Source organism: Notechis scutatus, chromosome Z (assembly GCF_049901735.1).
Source record: "Notechis scutatus isolate UNSWTSFEM ecotype Mainland chromosome Z, rNotScu1.2, whole genome shotgun sequence".
Classification (NCBI taxonomy): domain Eukaryota; kingdom Metazoa; phylum Chordata; class Lepidosauria; order Squamata; family Elapidae; genus Notechis; species Notechis scutatus.
The window spans coordinates 114947189-114966724 of record NC_142025.1 but is presented as its reverse complement, the minus strand read 5'-3'; the positions used below and the strand labels follow the sequence as shown (position 1 = coordinate 114966724).

Genomic DNA, 19536 nt, shown 5'->3' with positions numbered 1-19536 from the left:
AGGCCAGATCCCGAAGATAAACTCAAATACTTTGGCCACCTAATGAGAAGGAAGCGATTCATTGTCTAAAATGTTGATCCGCTGGATGGAACAGAAATTCCTTGTCTCTCAGAATCAGCTTCCTGGTTTTGCTCAGAAGAGCAGGCAAAATTGGGCAGTTTGGTTCTCCAACACAATAATACGTGTTAGTGTCCGCAGCTGACAAGGAGTTCAACTGAAGGGAAAACTCACTCTTAGGGTTGTCTGAAGGAATGGTGGTTTGGCTTTGAATAGAAGATGAAAATCATTTTTTCCATCTTAGAGGTAGATTCTGCTTTCTATTCTAACCCTTTCCCTGGAGGCTGATAGATCCAGTCCCAAACACAGTTACTATCAGTGATGGAGACACAAGTAATTTTATAGAGCAAATTGAGATTTTGCCCTGATCTTATGATTCCCAGCCTTGATGAAAGAACTTGTACATCAGAAAGGGACCATAAAGAAGCAAGAACAATAAAAAATATAATTCACATTCATCAGGAAAAACAATCATATTGTTGTTTTCTCTAAAATTATGCACAGTACTACATGGCTTATCAGAGAGAAAAAACAATAGCAAGAATTTCATAGTGTATTTTTAAATGAATTTCCTGCAGTTTGACATGTACAATTTGAAAAAAAAATGTAAAAATACAAGATGAGGACCCTGCTTTTAAATGGGACAATTCATGATGATATTTGCATATGCCCAATGAACCTCTTGGAATGTAAGGTTTAGTAGAGGACTTGTATTAATTTAGAGATCCTTCCTTTCTTCCTTTCCTTCCTTCTTCCCTTCCTTTGTCCTTTCCTTTCCCTTCTCTCCCTCCCTCTTTTCCTCTCTTCCTTCATCCCTCCCTTCCTTCCGTTCTCCTAGATCGCTGACAACCCACTACCCAGCCTTAATGCATGTAACAAAATATAATGTTTGCACAGCCTTCTTCCTCTGGGTCTCTGAGAAAATTCTCAAAACTCACTATATATCAGCATAAATTGCTTGGAAATTGACCTTTTGAGTCCACAATAAACTCTGTGAGAAGAATAGATATCACAGAAATGGCTTCCTTCCCCTATTGGAATTCCTCTCTGGATTTGGATGTTTCATTGGGACTAAGCTACTCAGAAAATTAGCCTAGTATAGGAAACAGATGTAAACTTGCTCTTCCTGACATTTGCTCCTTGCAGAGAACATGCGACTGTCCTCATGTTCCAGAATTAACAACATGTCTATGTAACCATGCCTTTAAGTACTACTGAGCTCCTTAATTTTTTTCACAGCAGCACAGACATTGTCTCTTTTCTAATAAGGAAAATTAAACTGAGGGACAGAGAAAAATTTCAAAGAAAAAATGTTACAAAGATATCAGCAAGTATTATGGGTGGTTTCCAGAACTGTTCTTAAATAATGTAACCAGTTCAAACTCTTTGTCCACTAAAGCCCTCCAGAAGTTCCCTCTGCCACTATTTTCCATAATTTGCTTGAGCTCTATTTCATCATCTTCTCCCAACTTAAGCATATTGTTCAAATAAAAGCAACTGAAATTTTTACTTTGACTGGACTGAAAATTGTAGTGCTAGGAAGAAGAGAATACAATGGTTCTGAATAACATCTGCCAGCTCCCTCAGAACTCTCAGATATAATCCATCAGGTCCAGGTAATTTACATTCATCAAAGTCAGATAGGTGTTCGCTTACTATTTTCTTGCTTATTTTAATTTTTATTTCTAGTCTGTCTTTTACAGTTATGTTTTTAGTAGGTTGGGCTATAGCTTTTTTTTTGAGTGAAGACTGATGAAAAGAATGAGTTAAGCAGCTCTGCTTTGTCTCTATTGCCTGCAACTTCCTTGCCATCTTCTCTTTTTAGTGGACTGATTTATTATCTTTGACTTTTGTTGCAAACTTTGTTCATCCTGAGCTTTTGCTTTCCTGACTTCATCTCTGCAGATTTGGGCTATCTGCTGATATTCTGCCTTAGTTATGTGTCCCTCTTTCCATTTTTTGTACGTATCCTTTTTATCTTTCAGTTTAGCAGATAGATCTTTATGCAACCATGCTGGTTTCTTCTTGGATTTCTTGTTTTTCTTTTTTTAGTTTTATTGTGTTGGACTAGGCTTTTATGATCATATTTTTTCAGTATTTCCCATGCTTCTTTTAGTTGTTTTCTCCTTTAGGCTATTTATCCATGAACATTTTGCTTAGCCTCTCTGAGTTTTTTCAAATCAGCTCTTTTAAAGATTAAGACACTGGTTGGATTGTATTCTATTGCTTGTATTTGCATTATATTGAAGTCTAGTATGATAGTGTCACTCTTGCCCAAGGTTCCAGCAACTTCAACTCCATCAATCACTTCTTTCTCTATTAGTAAGAATTAGATCCAGTATGGTTTTTCCTCTAATTCTCTAACCTATATTTGAATGACAAAGTTGTCAGCTAAGATGGTTAAGAATCTGCTCAAGCTCCCACTTGCTGTAGAGTTTCTCTCCCAACCAGGGTAGTTTTTGCTTGGAAGTAGGTTCTATAGGTCATTAAGACTGTCCCATTCCCACTTCAAATTTAGTTTAAAGCCTGTTGGATAAGATGAGCCAGACATTTTCTGAATGCATTGTTTCCAGTTATTGTGAGATGCAGTCCATCCCTTTTCAGTAGCCCTTCATCTTGGCAATGCAGACCATTGGCTATGAAGCCAAAGTTCTGTTGACAACACCAGTTTTAAGCCAATGGTTCATTTTTAAAATCCTTTGCTCTCTCATTGGAAGTATAACTGAAAATACTGCTTGTACTCTTAATTCTTTAATTTCTTCCCTAGCTATTCGTAATCTCTTGTTATAATCTTCAGATTCATGGTTGTGTCATTGGTCCCCACATATAGGAGAAGAAAGGGATAGTAATCTATGTGTTTGATCATTTTTGTAAGATATTCATCTTACAAAAATCTTACAACATTGATTTTTGCTCCAGGGAGACTATATAACTTGCTAGATTGACTTCCTTGTCTGCAGACTATAGTCTCTGTTCCTTGAAGAATTGAATCTCTTATCACCAATATTCACCTTTTTCCCCTAAGGAAGGATGGAATAATTTTCTTCCTGTTGTAGAAATGCTGGCTTGTGCCTCTTTTTTAAAAAAGAAACCATTGATGAATGCTCTTTTGTGACAGTCTATATATTTTTCTCCCGGGGAAAACTTTAAAAGTAATTGTTCAGTTTCAGAGGGGCTTCATTGGAATGGGCTAAGATAGATAGTAGGAGCTTTCTTCTTGGTTGTTTATTTTCCTCTAAGAGTGACATGGTATCTTTAAAAAATCTTGGAGCACTGGGTAGCTACCAGAGGATTTGAAAAAAGCTGATGTGGCTCCCATCTTAAAAAAGAAAAAAGAAAAGGTGGGGCGACAGACCCAGGGAACCACAGACCAATCAGTTTAACTAAAATACCTGGGAAGATACTGGAAAAAATAATTTAAAAAACAGATCCATGAGCATCTAGAAATTAATAAAATATTCGTTATAATAAAATTATAATTTGTATCCAGCACGGGTTTGTTAAAAACAGATCATGCCATACCAAATGTATTTCATTCTTTGACAAAGAATAATATGGAGGGTAGTAAGCACTGGGGTACCACAAGTTTCGGTCTTCGGCCCAGTACTCTTCAATATCATCATAAACATCTTAGATGAGGGAATTGAAGGGAAGTCATCAAATTTGCAGATGATACTAAGTTGGCAGGAATAGCTATCACCCCAGAAAACAAGTTCAGAATCCAAAAAGATTTTGGCATACTTAAACAATTGACCCTATCCAACAAAATGAAGTTTAATATGAAGAAATTTTACATCCAGAGACAAAAAAAAACCCCAAAAGCACAAGTAATTAACTTTCTTTAAAGGAGTTAATGTCAAAATATCTGTGCATCTTAGTGCTATGCAAAGGAAGGTGAACTGCATTTATTATTCATTGTAAAAATAACATACATTTCAAAAATGAAGCAACTTGTTTTGCAAATTCCCCTCTCTACATTTTATTAGCAAGTGCACATTTAAACATCAGCCATTTATTCTCTCATCAAAAACAAAGTAATTATCTCCTGTAGGCATCACCATATTTTCTTCACTAGGTGAAAACCTCCAAGACTGAACAGAAGCCTATTTCAAGTCAACAACAATCAATGTATCTTGAACCCCAAGGGATTGACAGAAGGATAATAATGGCCGTGGGTCAGAGTCATTGCAATGAGTTTCCTGCCTCTATTTTCCTCTTCAAAAATATATATTAATTTATACAAGACATGAATTTGCACTCTCATGGATCTTCAAATACCCAATGGTGGATTTTCTGATTAGCTGCATTCTCAGGTATAAACCTTTAATTAGTCACTATTGGAATAATACAACCTTTATTGTAGGAGAGCATGAAAGGAGGAGACATTTTCAAGAGTGAAAATGTTGTTCCTCCTGATGTTCTTGATGAAGAAAATAGGGACTCTGAGCTGCCCAGCAAGTGATGCTTTTCTTGTTCCACATGAGTGGAACCAGCCTGGGGACCTCATCATTGGTGGAATAGTGTCCCACACCTTTTACAACCTTTATGAAATTAATTTTAATGAACATCCTTATATAACATCTTATGATGTATCAAAGTAAGGATTCCTTTTTAACTTTTTCTAATCTTAATCAGTTTCTCAAAAATTGCTTATGAGAGTAAAAAGTTCTTATTATAAACGTAGGTTTTATATCTAATCTAAGTTTATCTTTCGAATGCTTTTAGTTACGGGAGAATAAACCTTTTCCCTTTAATTTATGGTAAGGAGTTTGTCATACAATGTATGAAACTTTGGTGCAAAATATCTTGTGAAGAACATTTAGAAAGATTAAGGTAATTTTTTTTAAAAAAAATGTATTATCACTCTGAAGAAAACACATATACAATAAATGGCTATTACATCCTGGAATTGTTCATAATCTATATTTTGGGGGAAAGTTAGAAACTAAATGGAGTTTCATGAAAAAAAGTGTTATTTTTATTTCTTGTAGCAGATATTTGTTACAAATCATGTAAATAATGTAGAAAAGCACATTGAACTGTTTAAAAATTCTTCCATATTTTAGAAAACCCATTACTTTCCTACCTTCATCAGAGGAAGAAATGTTTGTTATTTCATATAGAAATGATGCCAATGCATGGGAATTTGCCAACATCCTTTTTCAACTGGTGTATTTAAATCATTTTCAGTGTAATAATAAAATTTTACCAGCACATCCTTGCCTTGGCCTTTGCTGTGAAGAAGATCAATGAGGACTCCCAGATATTACCTAACATCACTCTGGGATTCCACATCTATGACAGCTACTATGATTCAAGGATGACCTATCGCACTACTCTGGACCTACTTTTTAAATTCCAAGAATTTGTACCTAACTACAAATGTGATCACCAGAAGACTCTCATGTCTATCATTGGGGGACTGGATTTTGTCACATCATCTTATATAGCTGAAATTATAGGATTCTTCAAGATTCCACAAGTAAGTTCTTAAGGGCTTGAGAAGAAAATTCTTAATGGTTGTTACACAATAATTAATGGGGATCAAAGATTAGGCTTAGTTTCTGTCAAAGTGTTCTGCATAGCTTAAGATCCACTACTTGGCCTTACTTTCTGAAATGACAATGCCAGTTACAGGAAGTGAGTATCCATACCAGAGGGAAGATTTGAATGGCTTCTATTGAAACAATTAATCTAGTACATGTGTTTAAAATATGTTCATGCAATGGGAACATTATCAGAATAAAAGAGTTGGAAGGGACCTTGGAGGTCTTCTAGTCCAAGAAATGTATTACTATATTCTTAAAAGAATTCTAGAGGAAAAATGTTCCTTGGATGTATTTTATATGAAAACAAGATAGGAAAATTAAATTTAATCTAAAGACTCAATAGAATACTATTGTATATTCTTTTAGCTGACATATGGCTCATTAGCCCAAGAGGAATTTCAGACCAGAAAGCTCTCGTCACTTTATTTCCTGGCCCCCAAAGAGGACCATCAGTACATTGGGATTATCCAACTGCTTCATCATTTCAGGTGGACGTGGATTGGGATATTTTCTGTTGATAATAATAATGCAGAAAATTTCTTACAGAAAATGCAGCCCTTACTTTTACAGAATGGTATCTGCTTGGAGTTTATAGAAAGGCTTCCTCAACAAATCCACTTGGAAAGTATCACAGAACATTATCAAATAATCTCCATTATTTCCAATAATTTGATGAATAGCAAAGCCATCGTGTTTCTTGTTTATGGAGAAGTCTGGACAATTATATGGCTAAGATTTGTTACATTTCTGGTAGACCCTGAAAGCAAGGAAACTGCATTATTAAGAAAGGTGTGGATCATGACTGCGCAGATTGATTTTGTACTATCAGGCATTCAAATCAGTTCGGATCTGAAGATGTTCCATGGGGCTATTTCCTTCACTGTTCATTCAACAGCAGTTGCAGGTTTCAAGGAATTTCTTCAGACCATAAATCCTCTTTCAGATTTCAGAGATGGCTTTCGGCAGAATGTTTGGGAACAGTCATTTGATTGTTCATTTCCAAAAGCTGAGTTACAAAAAATGCAGAGTAGGCAGTGCACTGGGGAGATGAAGTTGGAGGATCTTCCTGCACCTATATTTGAAATGGAAATGACTGGCCAAAGCTACAGTGTCTACAATGCTGTTCATGCTGTGGCTCATGCTTTGCAGGCTTTACACATGTCGGGGTTCAATAGGATGAAAACTAGGATGGATAAAAAAACTGATCTTCCAAATCTGCAGGCTTGGCAGGTATTCCCTTTGCATTTGATACCTATTTTAATTTCATTGAGCAGTTTCATGTAGAATTATGTTTTGAACCCATTCTGGAAAGTCTTAATATTTTCTGCATGTAGAATCCACTTGTGTATGAGAAAAACATAGAAATATGGAAGAATTTCTTGACATAACAATGAATTAAAGCAAAAACTTGCCTTCAGGAATCCTGGACGCTACATAACTGGAGATTTTTATAAAGTGATGGGAGAGTCATTTGTCTAAATTGTTGTAGGGTCTTCTTTTTGAACAGGCTGGTGTACTATAAGACCTCCCATGTCCCTTCCAACTCATTTATGTTGTGTTGCATAAAACAGATATAGAAAAACTGGTCTGTGTTGTTATTTTGTCATTCAGGTATTCTGCCATTCTGATCATCCAGAAACTGCTATAAAAATAATGGTTTAGGTGCAGGTAGGAGTTGATACAATGATCTATCTGCATAGAGATGAGTGGTTGAACAACTAGCCTTGTGGTGCAACCAGAACAATCTGTAACTGAACATACTTGAAACCATAGAAATGGTGGTAGACTTTAGGAGATACCCTCTCATAGTACCATCTCTTACAATACTAGACAACACAGTATCTATTTCTAGGTTTGTCCAATTTCTAGTTTCTAACATATTTCAAGACACCTAACTTCAAAAATGTCATCAAAAAAGCATAACAAAGAATGTTCCTTCTGTGCCAATTTAGAAAGCTCAAACCTCCCAAGGAGATGCTGACATATTTCTACAGAGAAATTATTGAGTCTGTCATCTGCACCTCTGTAACTGTCTGGTTTGGTTCTGCAACCCAACAAGACAGACACAGACTTCAGAGGATAACTAGGACTGCAGAAAAAACAATTATTTATTTTATTTGGTTTGTCAATTGCTTACAAGATAATAGGTATAAGTAAAAACATAGTTATGAATACATGGATACATATAAGAAAAATAAAAGAAACAATAGGACAGGGACGGTAGGCAAGGTTGGTACGCTTATGCACGTCCCTTACAGACCTCTTAGGAAAGGGCTGAGGTCAATAGTAGAAATTCTAAGGTTAAAGTTTTGGGGGTTTGGGGAAGAAACCACAGAGTCAGGTAGAGTATTCCAGACATTGACCACTCTGTTGCTGAAATCATATTTCCTGCAATCAAGTTTTGTGCAATTAACCTTGAATTTGTATCTATTGTTTGCTTTTGTATTGTTAGGTTGAAGCTGAAGTATTCATTGACAGGTAGGATATTGCAAAGTATGATTTTAATACTATACTTAGATCAGACCGAAGGTGGCATAGTTCTAGGTTTTCTAGGTCTAGAATTTCAAGTCTTGTGGCATAAGGTATTCTGCAATGAGTAGAGGAGTAGAGAACTCTTCTTGTGAAATATTTCTGGACTTTCTCAACTGTGTTAATATCAGATACGTAATGTGGGTTCCAGACTGATGAGCTGTATTAAAGTATTGGTGTAGCAAAGGTTTTGTATGCTCTAGTTAGTAGTGCAATATTACCAGAGAAAAAGCTACATAAGATTAAGTTAACAACTCTTAATGCCTTTTTGGCTATGCAGTTACAGTGGGCTCTAGCACTTAGATCATTAGAGATGACTACTCCAAGATCCTTGACAGAGTTTGGATTATCAAGAAGGTCTTGACTATTCAGCCTGTATTTTATTTTCTGATTTTTTTTTGCCAATATGTAGGACAGAGCATTTATTTGTTAAGATTTGAAGTTGCCATTTGTTTGACCATTCTGATACATAGTCAAAGTCTTTTTGAAGGGTGGCAGTATTGTCTGTGGTGTTGAATAGCTTTACATCATCAGTGAAGAGAACACAGTTGCTATTGACATGATCACAGAGGTCATTTATGTAGAGTATGAAAAAAGTTGGTCCTAGAACACTGCTTTGGGGGACACCACTGTTGACAGGTACATAGGACCTCCGATTTTGACCATTTGTTGTCTGTTTGACAGGAATGCTTCTATCTAGTTATGCAGGTGTCCAGAGATACCAATTAAGATTTTAATTGTTCATTTCCAAAAGCTGAGTTACAAAAAATGCAGAGTAGGCAGTGCACTGGGGAGATGAAGTTGGAGGATCTTCCTGCACCTATATTTGAAATGGAAATGACTGGCCAAAGCTACAGTGTCTACAATGCTGTTCATGCTGTGGCTCATGCTTTGCAGGCTTTACACATGTCGGGGTTCAATAGGATGAAAACTAGGATGGATAAAAAAACTGATCTTCCAAATCTGCAGGCTTGGCAGGTATTCCCTTTGCATTTGATACCTATTTTAATTTCATTGAGCAGTTTGATGTAGAATTATGTTTTGAACCCATTCTGGAAAGTCTTAATATTTTCTGCATGTAGAATCCACTTGTGTATAAGAAAAACATAGAAATACGGAAGAATTTCTTGACAGAACAATGAATTAAAACTTGCCTTCAGAAATCCTGGATGCTACATAACTGGAGATTTTTATAAAGTGATGGGAGAGTCATTTGTCTAAATTGTTGTAGGGTCTTCTTTTTGAACAGGCTGGTGTACTATAAGTCCTCCCTTGTCCCTTCCAACTCATTTATGCTGTGTTGCATAAAACAGATATAGAAAAACTGATCTGTGTTGTTATTTTGTCATTCAGGTATTCTGCCATTGTGATCATCCAGAAACTGCTATAAAAATAATGGTTTAGGTGCAGGTAGGAGTTGATACAATGATCTATCTGCATAGAGATGAGTGGTTGAACAACTAGCCTTGTGGTGCAACCAGAACAAACTGTAACTGAACATACTTGAAACCAAAGAAACGGTGGTAGACTTTAGGAGATACCCTCTCATATTACCATCTCTTACAATACTAGACAACACAGTATCTATTTCTAGGTTTGTCCAATTTCTAGTTTCTAACATATCTCAAGACACCTAACTTCAAAAATGTCATCAAAAAAGCACAACAAAGAATGTTCTTTCTGTGCCAATTCAGAAAGCTCAAACCTCCCAAGGAGATGCTGATATATTTCTACAGAGAAATTATTGAGTCTGTCATCTGCACCTCTGTAACTGTCTGGTTTGGTTCTGCAACCCAACAAGACAGACACAGACTTCAGAGGATAACTAGGACTGCAGAAAAAACAATTATTTATTTTATTTTATTTGGTTTGTCAATTGCTTACAAGATAATAGGTATAAGTAAAAACATAGTTATGAATACATGGATACATATAAGAAAAATAAAAGAAACAATAGGACAGGGACGGTAGGCAGGTTGGTACGCTTATGCACGTCCCTTACAGACCTCTTAGGAAAGGGCTGAGGTCAATAGTAGAAATTCTAAGGTTAAAGTTTTGGGGGTTTGGGGAAGGAACCACAGAGTCAGGTAGAGTATTCCAGACATTGACCACTCTGTTGCTGAAATCATATTTCCTGCAATCAAGTTTTGTGCGATTAACCTTGAATTTGTATCTATTGTTTGCTTTTGTATTGTTAGGTTGAAGCTGAAGTATTCATTGACAGGTAGGATATTGCAAAGTATGATTTTAATACTATACTTAGATCAGACCGAAGGTGGCATAGTTCTAGTTTTTCTAAGTCTAGAATTTCAAGTCTTGTGACATAAGGTATTTTGCAATGAGTAGAGTAGTACAGAACTCTTCTTGTGAAATATTTCTGGACTTTCTCAACTGTGTTAATATCAGATACATAATGTGGGTTCCAGACTGATGAGCTGTATTTGAGTATTGGTCTAGCAAATGTTTTGTATGCTCTAGCTAGTAGTGCAATATTACCAGAGAAAAAGCTACGTAAGATTAAGTTAACAACTCTTAATGCCTTTTTGGCTATGGAGTTACAGTGGGCTCTAGCACTTAGATCATTAGAGATGACTACTCCAAGATCCTTGACAAAGTTTGGATTATCAAGAAGGTCTTGACTATTCAGCCTGTATTTTATTTTCTGATTTATTTTTTTTGCCAATATGTAGGACAGAGCATTTATTTATTAAGATTTGAAGTTGCCATTTGTTTGACCATTCTGATACATAGTCAGTCTTTTTGAAGGGTAGCAGTATTGTCTGTGGTGTTGAATAGCTTTACATCATCAGTGAAGAGAACACAGTTGCTCTTGATATGATCACAGAGGTCATTTATGTAGAGTATGAAAAAAGTTGGTCCTAGAACACTGCCTTGGGGGACACCACTGTTGAAGGTACAATTTTGACCATTTGTTGTCTGTTTGACAGGAATGCTTCTATCTAGTTATGCAGGTGTCCAGAGATACCAATTAAGATTTTAATTTTAGTAGTAGTTTGTTGTATACCACTGAATCAAAGGCTTTACAGAAGTCTATGTACATTGCATCTATTGCTTTGCCCTGATAGAGTTGTGTAGTCCATATGTTTTTGCAGTGTAAGAGTTGCAAATTGCAGAATAGTTTTTTCCTGAAACCAAATTGTTTATTAGAGAGTAGGTTGTTTGTCTCTAAGTGGAGGATAATGGATTGGTTAATAATTGATTCCATGACTTTACAGGTGATGCAGCATAAAGAGATTGGTCTGTAATTTTCAACTAGGTTGGGGTCTCCCTTTTTGAAGATGGGGATGACTTTGGCTTGTGACCATAGTTTTGGCAAGGAGCTGGTCCTGAAAGATTTTTTGAAGATTATGCTTTGGCTATGGCAGTGGATAGCTTTTTTAAGAAGTAGGCACATATTCTGTCTGGTTGAATAGATAGAGATGGTTTTAGACTGCGTAGTGCTTTTTCAACATTGTCTACCGTAAAATCAATATGTATTAGATCATTGTAGTTGTCTGTGGTTCGACTAGGAAATACTGGGCATGATCCATTGCTGTTTACAAATACTGAGACAAAGAATGTGTTAAAGAGGTTGGCTTTAATGTGTCATTGTTGCAGTCTTTACCATTAGGTCCTTTCAGGGGTGGGATGGACCTTGAGTCTTTTAGTTTGTTGTTTACAAAATTGAGGAAAGTGTGGGTGGAATTGATGCATAGAAGGTTTTCCTCTTCTTTATCAGTACCCACCTGCCTTCCATTGAGGACCTGTATACTGAACAAGTCAAAAAGAGGGCTGTGAAAATATCTACAGACCCCTCACACCTTGGACATAAACTGTTTCAACACCTACCCTCAAAACTACGCTATAGAGTACTGCACACCAGAACAACTAGACACAAGGACAGTTTTTCCCCGAATGCCATCACTTTGCTAAACAAATAATTTATTCAACACTGTCCAACTATTTACTAAGTCTGCATACTGCTACTATTAATCTTCTCATCATTCCTATCCCCTATCCCGTCCCACTTGTGTCTGCATGACTGTAACTTTGTTGCTTGTATCCTTAAGATTTATATTGACTGTTTCCTAGTATGATTTAATTGCTTATTTGTACCCTATGACTATCATTAAGTGCTGTACCTTATGATTCTTGACAAATGTATATTTTCTTTTTATGTACACTGAGTGTATATGCACCAAGACAAATTCCTTGTGTGTCTAAACTCAGGTGGCCAATGAAGAATTCATTCATTTAATAAATCATTGCACAATAATAGTTAGCTAAAATGATAATTTACATTATTTTTCTTTGTCTTATCCAAAAAAAAAATCAATTCTCCAAGAAATTTGTGTGGCTCATGATGTCTTCATGGGTGACAAGCTGAGCTTTCTGTCCCTAGATTTAGAGTAATGAAATGGTGGTCCTTCTTAGATGTAGCATGCATAGTTTAAAACCACTCTATGTTTACAATAATCTCTGCTTCTCATTTATCTCTCAAGGAATGTTTAAATCTCAGATTCTAAAACCAGGCTAAAAAAAATTAATCAGACTCTCAAATAGCTTTGTACCAATGAGGAAAGATTAGATATGATCTTTCTTGAATTAGTTGTTTAAGTAGTGAAGATAAAACAAAATTGGATGACCTTACATGAGTCCAAAAGCTTATTTTCATTGTGCTTCAGTTCATTCCTATCTTTCCTTATTATAATATCAAATAAATAATGGAGTGGACATGAACATTTCCATTCAATATTGATTATCAAATTTCTAAGCATACATGTTTAATAATAGTTATTGGAATATGAAAAATGAAACTTGAACATGTTGTTCTCTTCTCTGTTATATTGCTTTCAATTGCCTCTCTCTTCTTTTCCCTTTCAATTAGCTCCACTCATTTCTTCAAGGGATTTCTTTTAACAATTCAGCTGGGGAGAGAGTGTTCCTGAATGAGAAAGGAGAAGCAACAGGTGGATTCGACATCACCAACTTGATCACTTTTCCAAACAAATCCTTTGAGAGAATTAGAGTTGGAAAGTTGGATCTACAGGCTCCAAAAGGGAAGGAATTATGGATTGATGACAATGTGATTGTCTGGAATCCAGATTTTAACCAGGTATCGAATTAGTGAATTGTCCATGCCTTAATCCATTGTGATCCCATATCTAACCTAATCTCTTTCAAAATTTGAATTCGGGATTTTAAAGAAACAATGGAGTATTGTTTTCAAATGTTGTTGATGATTAATCACTCATTAATGATATTATTGTGTTTCTCCAACAATATGTCTCACCCCAAAATGAAGGGCCAGCATTATTTTGTGTGCATGCAGTTAAATTAAAGCCTGCTCTCAAAATTTGGGCCTATTTAAGTGAATGCATGGCATTTACAACATGAGGTGAGGAGGCATGGGTGGGGGGTAAGGCGGAGGGAGGAGGAAACTTGCCCAACTCATCCCACACAACTCAACTGTCTGTAGGATCGCATGCCCTTGCTTCTGTAATCCGCTTCTTTTGATCCTTGCTTTCCCTGCCATAGTAATCACACATCCAAATCCCGCAGCCACCTTCCCCCCACATTTTCTTTCTCACACACAACAAAAGATAGCCAGAAAAAGAAAGGGAGAATGGGAGGGGGGACACTTTTGAACACATTCAGGACTTTTTACATTGTCATGATCAGCCCCTGCTGTGTGTGTGTGTGTGTGTGTGTGTGTGTGTTGAGGGGTTGTTTCTGGCAGAATTAGGGAAAAGTGGGGGTGTATTGGAAGAGATTTTCCCTGTGAGAATAGGGAATGCAATGCTTGTAGAGTGTGATTTATCCAGGCTGCCCTCTCCTGTTATCTCTGCAGCCTTTGGGGAAACTTGTGGGGAAAGATTAGGTTCATTAAGATATGCTTCTCTGGTGGATTTTTTTAATTTTCCCAATTTGGGGTCATGTCCATTCTCCTCTATCCTTTTCTCCTCTGCTTTTTCTCTTTGGCTCACAGCTTCCAGATGTTCCCAGTCTCCGAACACACACACACAGTGGGGGGCTTTACAAAGCAACATCCTAATTTATTAAAAATCCACCAAACAACACTTTTGTAACTTACCAACTACATGCCAAATCCAAACCACCACCCCTTTTTTTCCCTCCAAGGACTGGTATGTGTCAAGACAATCCACACAACTTTGATCTGAGCTGTTTACAAAAGGACAAATGGTCAATTAAGGAAACAAAGAGAGGAAGAAATGAAGAGGAAGAGACACCCTACAAGTCTGTCTTTTGCAGGAAGATGCAAACCTGAAGTTAGGTTATTTGCAGTTAGATTATATAACTTGACTAAGAGTCTGGAAGATAAGAATGCTATCATTTCTCCACATAATCTGTAGCCATTTGGAGACTAGATAAACTCTGGAAACTGTGAGCCAAAGAGAAAAGGCAGAGGCTAGAAGAGAATGAACCCACCCACCCCCACAGCAAGTGAAATGGGAAAGTAAAAAAAAATCAACCATAGAAGTGTATCTTAGAAAAATGTAGGTCACAATGTAGATTTGGAAAATTGGGAAAAAATGTGGGGACTAAATTACAAATTAACCATATCCACAGCCCACAGAAAAACCTCTATAAAATGTTCTACAGGTGGCATCTACCCCCCGCTAGATTGGTAAAATGTTTAATTTAAATCTAAATTGTTGGAAGTGAAGGGAAGAAAAAAGCACTTATTTTCATATCTGGTGGACATGCCCAGAAGTGAAGAAATACTGGAATACAATCAGAAAATGGCTAGAGGAAATTATAAAACAAAAAATTGAATTTAATCCAGATTTCTTTTATTAGGTATAATAACACAAAAATGCAATTAAAAAGATAGATACACTATATTACATATACTTACAGATGCAAGGATTTTGTATGCACAAGGATACCATCAGAGGGGATGGTTATAAAGATAATAATAGACTATACAGAGATGGACAGGCTAACATTGAACTTAAAAGATAAAGAAGATTCAATATATTATAGAGCCTGGGATGCCTGGTATGACTGGTTTAGAAATAAAAATAAAATAAAATGGCAATTAGGAAAAGAATGAGGAAGTATGTAAATATGTATATGTGTTATAGAAAAGATTGAACTGTAAGATGAAATATATTGATTTATAACAAGAGTAAGATGTAATGGCAATGGAATTAGTAACGATATATTGAAAAATGTAAGGAAATGTAAAATATGTCTTGATGTTGAAAACAATGTATATAGTTTATTTTATGTTGTTAAACTTTGGAAAATTAATAAAATATTTAAAAAAAAGAAGAAGTATATCTTAGTGAACCTAACCTTTCCCCACAAGTTACAGGTAGACAAGTAAGGGTGTGGGTGGGGCACTCCTTACAGCCACTAAAGAAGTAAGGGAGCATGCAGGGGGAGGAAATTAAGACACCCCTCGAAAAGACTGCCTATCCATTTTTTCAGGGGTCTAAAAAAAATAAGGCTCAGCCTTATTTTCTGAGAAACACGATACAATACAAAAACCATTTTTGCATATTTGGTTTGTATTTCTATTTTAAATCACAGGAGAGATTGTCACCAAGTGTTATTATTTTCTCACCCTGTCCTTCAAACACACAATTTTGTACATCATTCTAATTATTACTTTTCAAAAAATTCCTACATTTTTTCTATCCTTTGGAAAATAAAAAAAATATCCCTCCTTAAATGCTAAAAAATGCAAACTCTGTTAAATATCTTCAGTTTCAAAACTTTCTATGCTTATCACCAGATTCCTCCACTTTCGCGTTGCAATGACCCTTGTTTACCTGGATCCTGGAAGAAAAGAATTGAGGGGAATCAGTTCTGCTGCTATGACTGCGTTCAATGCCCAGAAGGGAAGATTTCCATTCAAAATGGTAGGGTTAGGAATTCTACCATTTTTCATTAGACTTAAGCAAACTTTAATACACTACTTGGATGCGTAAACTTAATAATGTGATTTTCAATAAAATGGAATAGCAAGAAAGGAGAATATTTGAAGTTCAAGTTTGAAATGAGGAGTCATTGGTGCTCTTGGAGCTTGCTTCCTTTCTTGCAAATGTTTCATTACCCTAACTAGGTAACATCATCAGTGCTAGTAAAGAGTGCTGTTCGCTGGTAGTTGTGTGAGTATCCAGTGAAAAGACTTTATTTATACGAGCCCAAAAGAACTGCATCAACCCAGAAGAGCAAAAAAAAGGAAATAGAGCATATATACAACACATTCCAACAAGATATACACACACACAACTTTATCAAAATGTCCCTGATAACTCAACCATCTATAACGCAATCAACACAAACCCTAAAAATAATTACAATGCCATACATAAAGAATGTCTCAAAAGCTACCAACAAACTCTACAATAGCATGGAATCAGTAAGGCACAGAATCCAACTGCAACCCTTCAAAACATCCTAAGCAAATTAAAGGACCCAGCAGTCCTAGAAGAAAAAACAGTAGTCACCTACATCATAAATGTAAGGATTGCAACAACCACTATGTAGGATGAACAGGCAGAAAATTGGCAGAATGCATCCCTGAACATTAACTAGCAGTCAGAAGACATGATGAAAAGTCTTCCATTTCACAACATATAGACAGACTTAACCAAGTTTCAATTGAGAAAATGTGATCATGCTATACCAAGCCAAGTTGAAAAACCACAGGGAATTTCTAAAAGCTTGGCCCTCTGACAAATTGACCACTAGTAGACACATAGACATGAACAATATTTATATACTGTGCAAAAGAGACAATCAACCAGCCCAAAAGAGAGCAAAAAGACTCTAACAGCTTTCCACCGGTAATTACCAACCAGATTAGCATAGATTAAGTCCAAGGTTAATCAGACCAACAATCAAGTAAACAACACCCCAGTCAAAAGCTGCCAAAGAGCCATCCATCAAAAGCCCAATCTCTAAGACTTACCCCACCCACAGAGACAGGCAAGACACCGGACTATAAACTGAGAGCATACAGCACTCCTTACTAGAACAGATGATATTAACTAGCTAGGGTAATAAAATGTCTGCAAGGCAACAAGCAAGCTGAGAGAACACCGAGCACCCCTCAATAATATGGAAGGCCCAGATGAACAAATATCCTTGTTTTTCTTTCAAGATATGGAAGATTGTTTTGAATGTTCAGAAGATCATTATCCAAATAAAGAAAAGAAAGGATGTATCCGGAAACTGCTGGTTTTTCTAACTTTTGAAGAAATCGTAGGAATTGGTTTAACCTCAGCAGCGCTTGTTTTTTTCTTCTTGACATCATGGGTTCTTGCAACATTTATTAAGTACAGGAATACTCCCATTGTCAAAGCCAACAACTGCTCCATTACCTACACCCTCCTTGTCTCTCTTATGCTCTGTTTTCTTTCCTCTTTGCTCTTTCTGAGTCAGCCTGGCAAAGTGACTTGTCTTCTCCGACAATCGATGTTTGGCATCACTTTCTCAGTGGCCATTTCTAGTGTACTGGCCAAAACCATCACTGTGGTTGTTGCCTTCATGGCCACTAAACCAGGATCTCAAATGAGGAGATGGGTGGGGAATAGATTGGCTGTCTCTACTATTCTTTCCTGCTCTTTCTTCCAAGTGTTCCTTTGTATTTTTTGGTTGTCGACATCGCCCCCATTCCCTGAATTGGACATGTACTCAGAGCTCCAAGAAATAATTTTACAGTGCAATGAGGGTTCAGCTTTCTTCTTCTACTGTGTCTTGGGCTACATGGGTATCTTGGTCATTGCCAGCTTTATTATAGCTTTCCTTGCCTGTAAATTACCAGACAGGTTTAATGAAGCCAAGTTCATCACCTTCAGCATGTTGGCCTTTTGTAGTGTGTGGATCTCCTTCTTTCCTGCCTATCTGAGCACAAAAGGAAAAGCCATGGTAGCTGTGGAGGTCTTCTCCATCTTGGTTTCCAGTGCTGCTTTACTGGGATGCATATTCTTGCCTAAATGCTACATCATTGTTTTTAGGCCTTACCTCAACCACAGGGAGCAAATCACAAAGATGAATTAGTACCCGATGTGGTCTTTCTGTTTCAGCAGAAGGGTTGAAAAAAGAAAGACTGCTTTCGATAGGAAACTTACATAAATCTTATATAAGTTTAACTCTACCCATTCATTTATTTCTGGAGCAATCTGTTATCATATATGAATAATATGGGAAATGTAGTGAAATGAAAATAAATGCATTTTTCTTTCTGTCTCATGCTTTATTCAAAGTGTATGGTGACCCATGATCATAACAAACAGTAATTTGAATCAGTTTACAATAAGAAGTCTGGCATTTTTAAAGAAAATCTGCTGAAATTCAGCTCAAATCAGAAAAATGTATATACCTCTCTCTGATTACAAACTATATCAAGAGGAAAACATCAGGAAGGGTTAAAAAAAGAACTTGTACTCCTTGTACAAAGAGGTGAGAGGTGGCCCAATTGAGAGGTGACCCAGTGGAGAGGCAGCCCAGTGGCCCAGACTGACATGTCAGTTGAGCCAGTGTAGTACAAACAGAGGCAACTGAGCAGTAGTGACAGTAGACCAGCAACTGTGTGCAGCATGACAGACCTTGAGCAGCAGCAGTGCAGAGCTATGGGGTGGAGGAGTGAAGCACCATGAGCAGCACTAAGAGCAATGCAGTGGACAAGCAAAGGCTGAGAGCAGTGGAGAGGGCTAACTGATCAGCGGCACCCACTGCAGCAGCTGATAGCAGCATGGTGGACCAGCAAAGAAGAGTGCCCTCATCAGCACCTCTTATCTAAAAACCATGGCAGTAAACAGTCAACCAAAGGGCAAGAAAGCAGGAAAAAAAGGATAAGTACAAAACACTTCTGAACATGAAGAAAAAGGATAAACTTTCAAGTTCAGGTAGTATATGGCTAAGAGCAATATACTCTAGAAAATAGCCTGAGACTTCAAATTAAAAAAGTACCTATTAATTCATAAAGGGTCAAAAAGTCCAGTAATTTTTTAGATTTTTAAAATTCCTGAATTCCCTTTCTTAAGAAAAAATACTTTTTATTTTTTAAATTTCTTATTTCAATTTTTAACTTCCTCATACTAAGTTTAATCTTTTTTCAACTGTTAAATATCAGTTTTAATTTAATATTCTTTTTTTCATTTTTTTCAATTTTAAAATTCTTTTTTTAGTTTTTATTTAAAAAATGTCATTTTTAAAAAAATTAAAATTTCTTTTTTCATATAAAGATTTATAAAACAGTTTGCTTATTTTAAAAGTGAAAAAATATTTTAAAAAAGAAAATAGAGACATTTAAAATAGGGAAGATTGTAATGAATTTTTTAAGACAGAGAACAAAAGGTCAAGAACTCAAAAATTATTGTAAGATGACAGTTCAGGACACAGAAAATATTGAAAGTTTTAG

The 19536-nt window shown here is 36.3% G+C and overlaps 1 protein-coding gene across 1 annotated transcript; it reads left to right on the top strand.

The window, feature by feature from the left end:
- The first annotated feature begins 4457 nt into the window (after positions 1–4457).
- LOC148129149 (vomeronasal type-2 receptor 26-like) lies at positions 4458–18173 on the top strand. The gene is made up of 6 exons (XM_087946158.1): positions 4458–4654; positions 5248–5539; positions 5973–6836; positions 13024–13251; positions 15901–16027; positions 17275–18173. The coding sequence occupies exons 1-6, from the start codon at positions 4458–4460 to the stop codon at positions 18171–18173; spliced, it is 2607 nt and encodes an 868-aa protein (XP_087802284.1).
- Positions 18174–19536: the final 1363 nt, after the last annotated feature.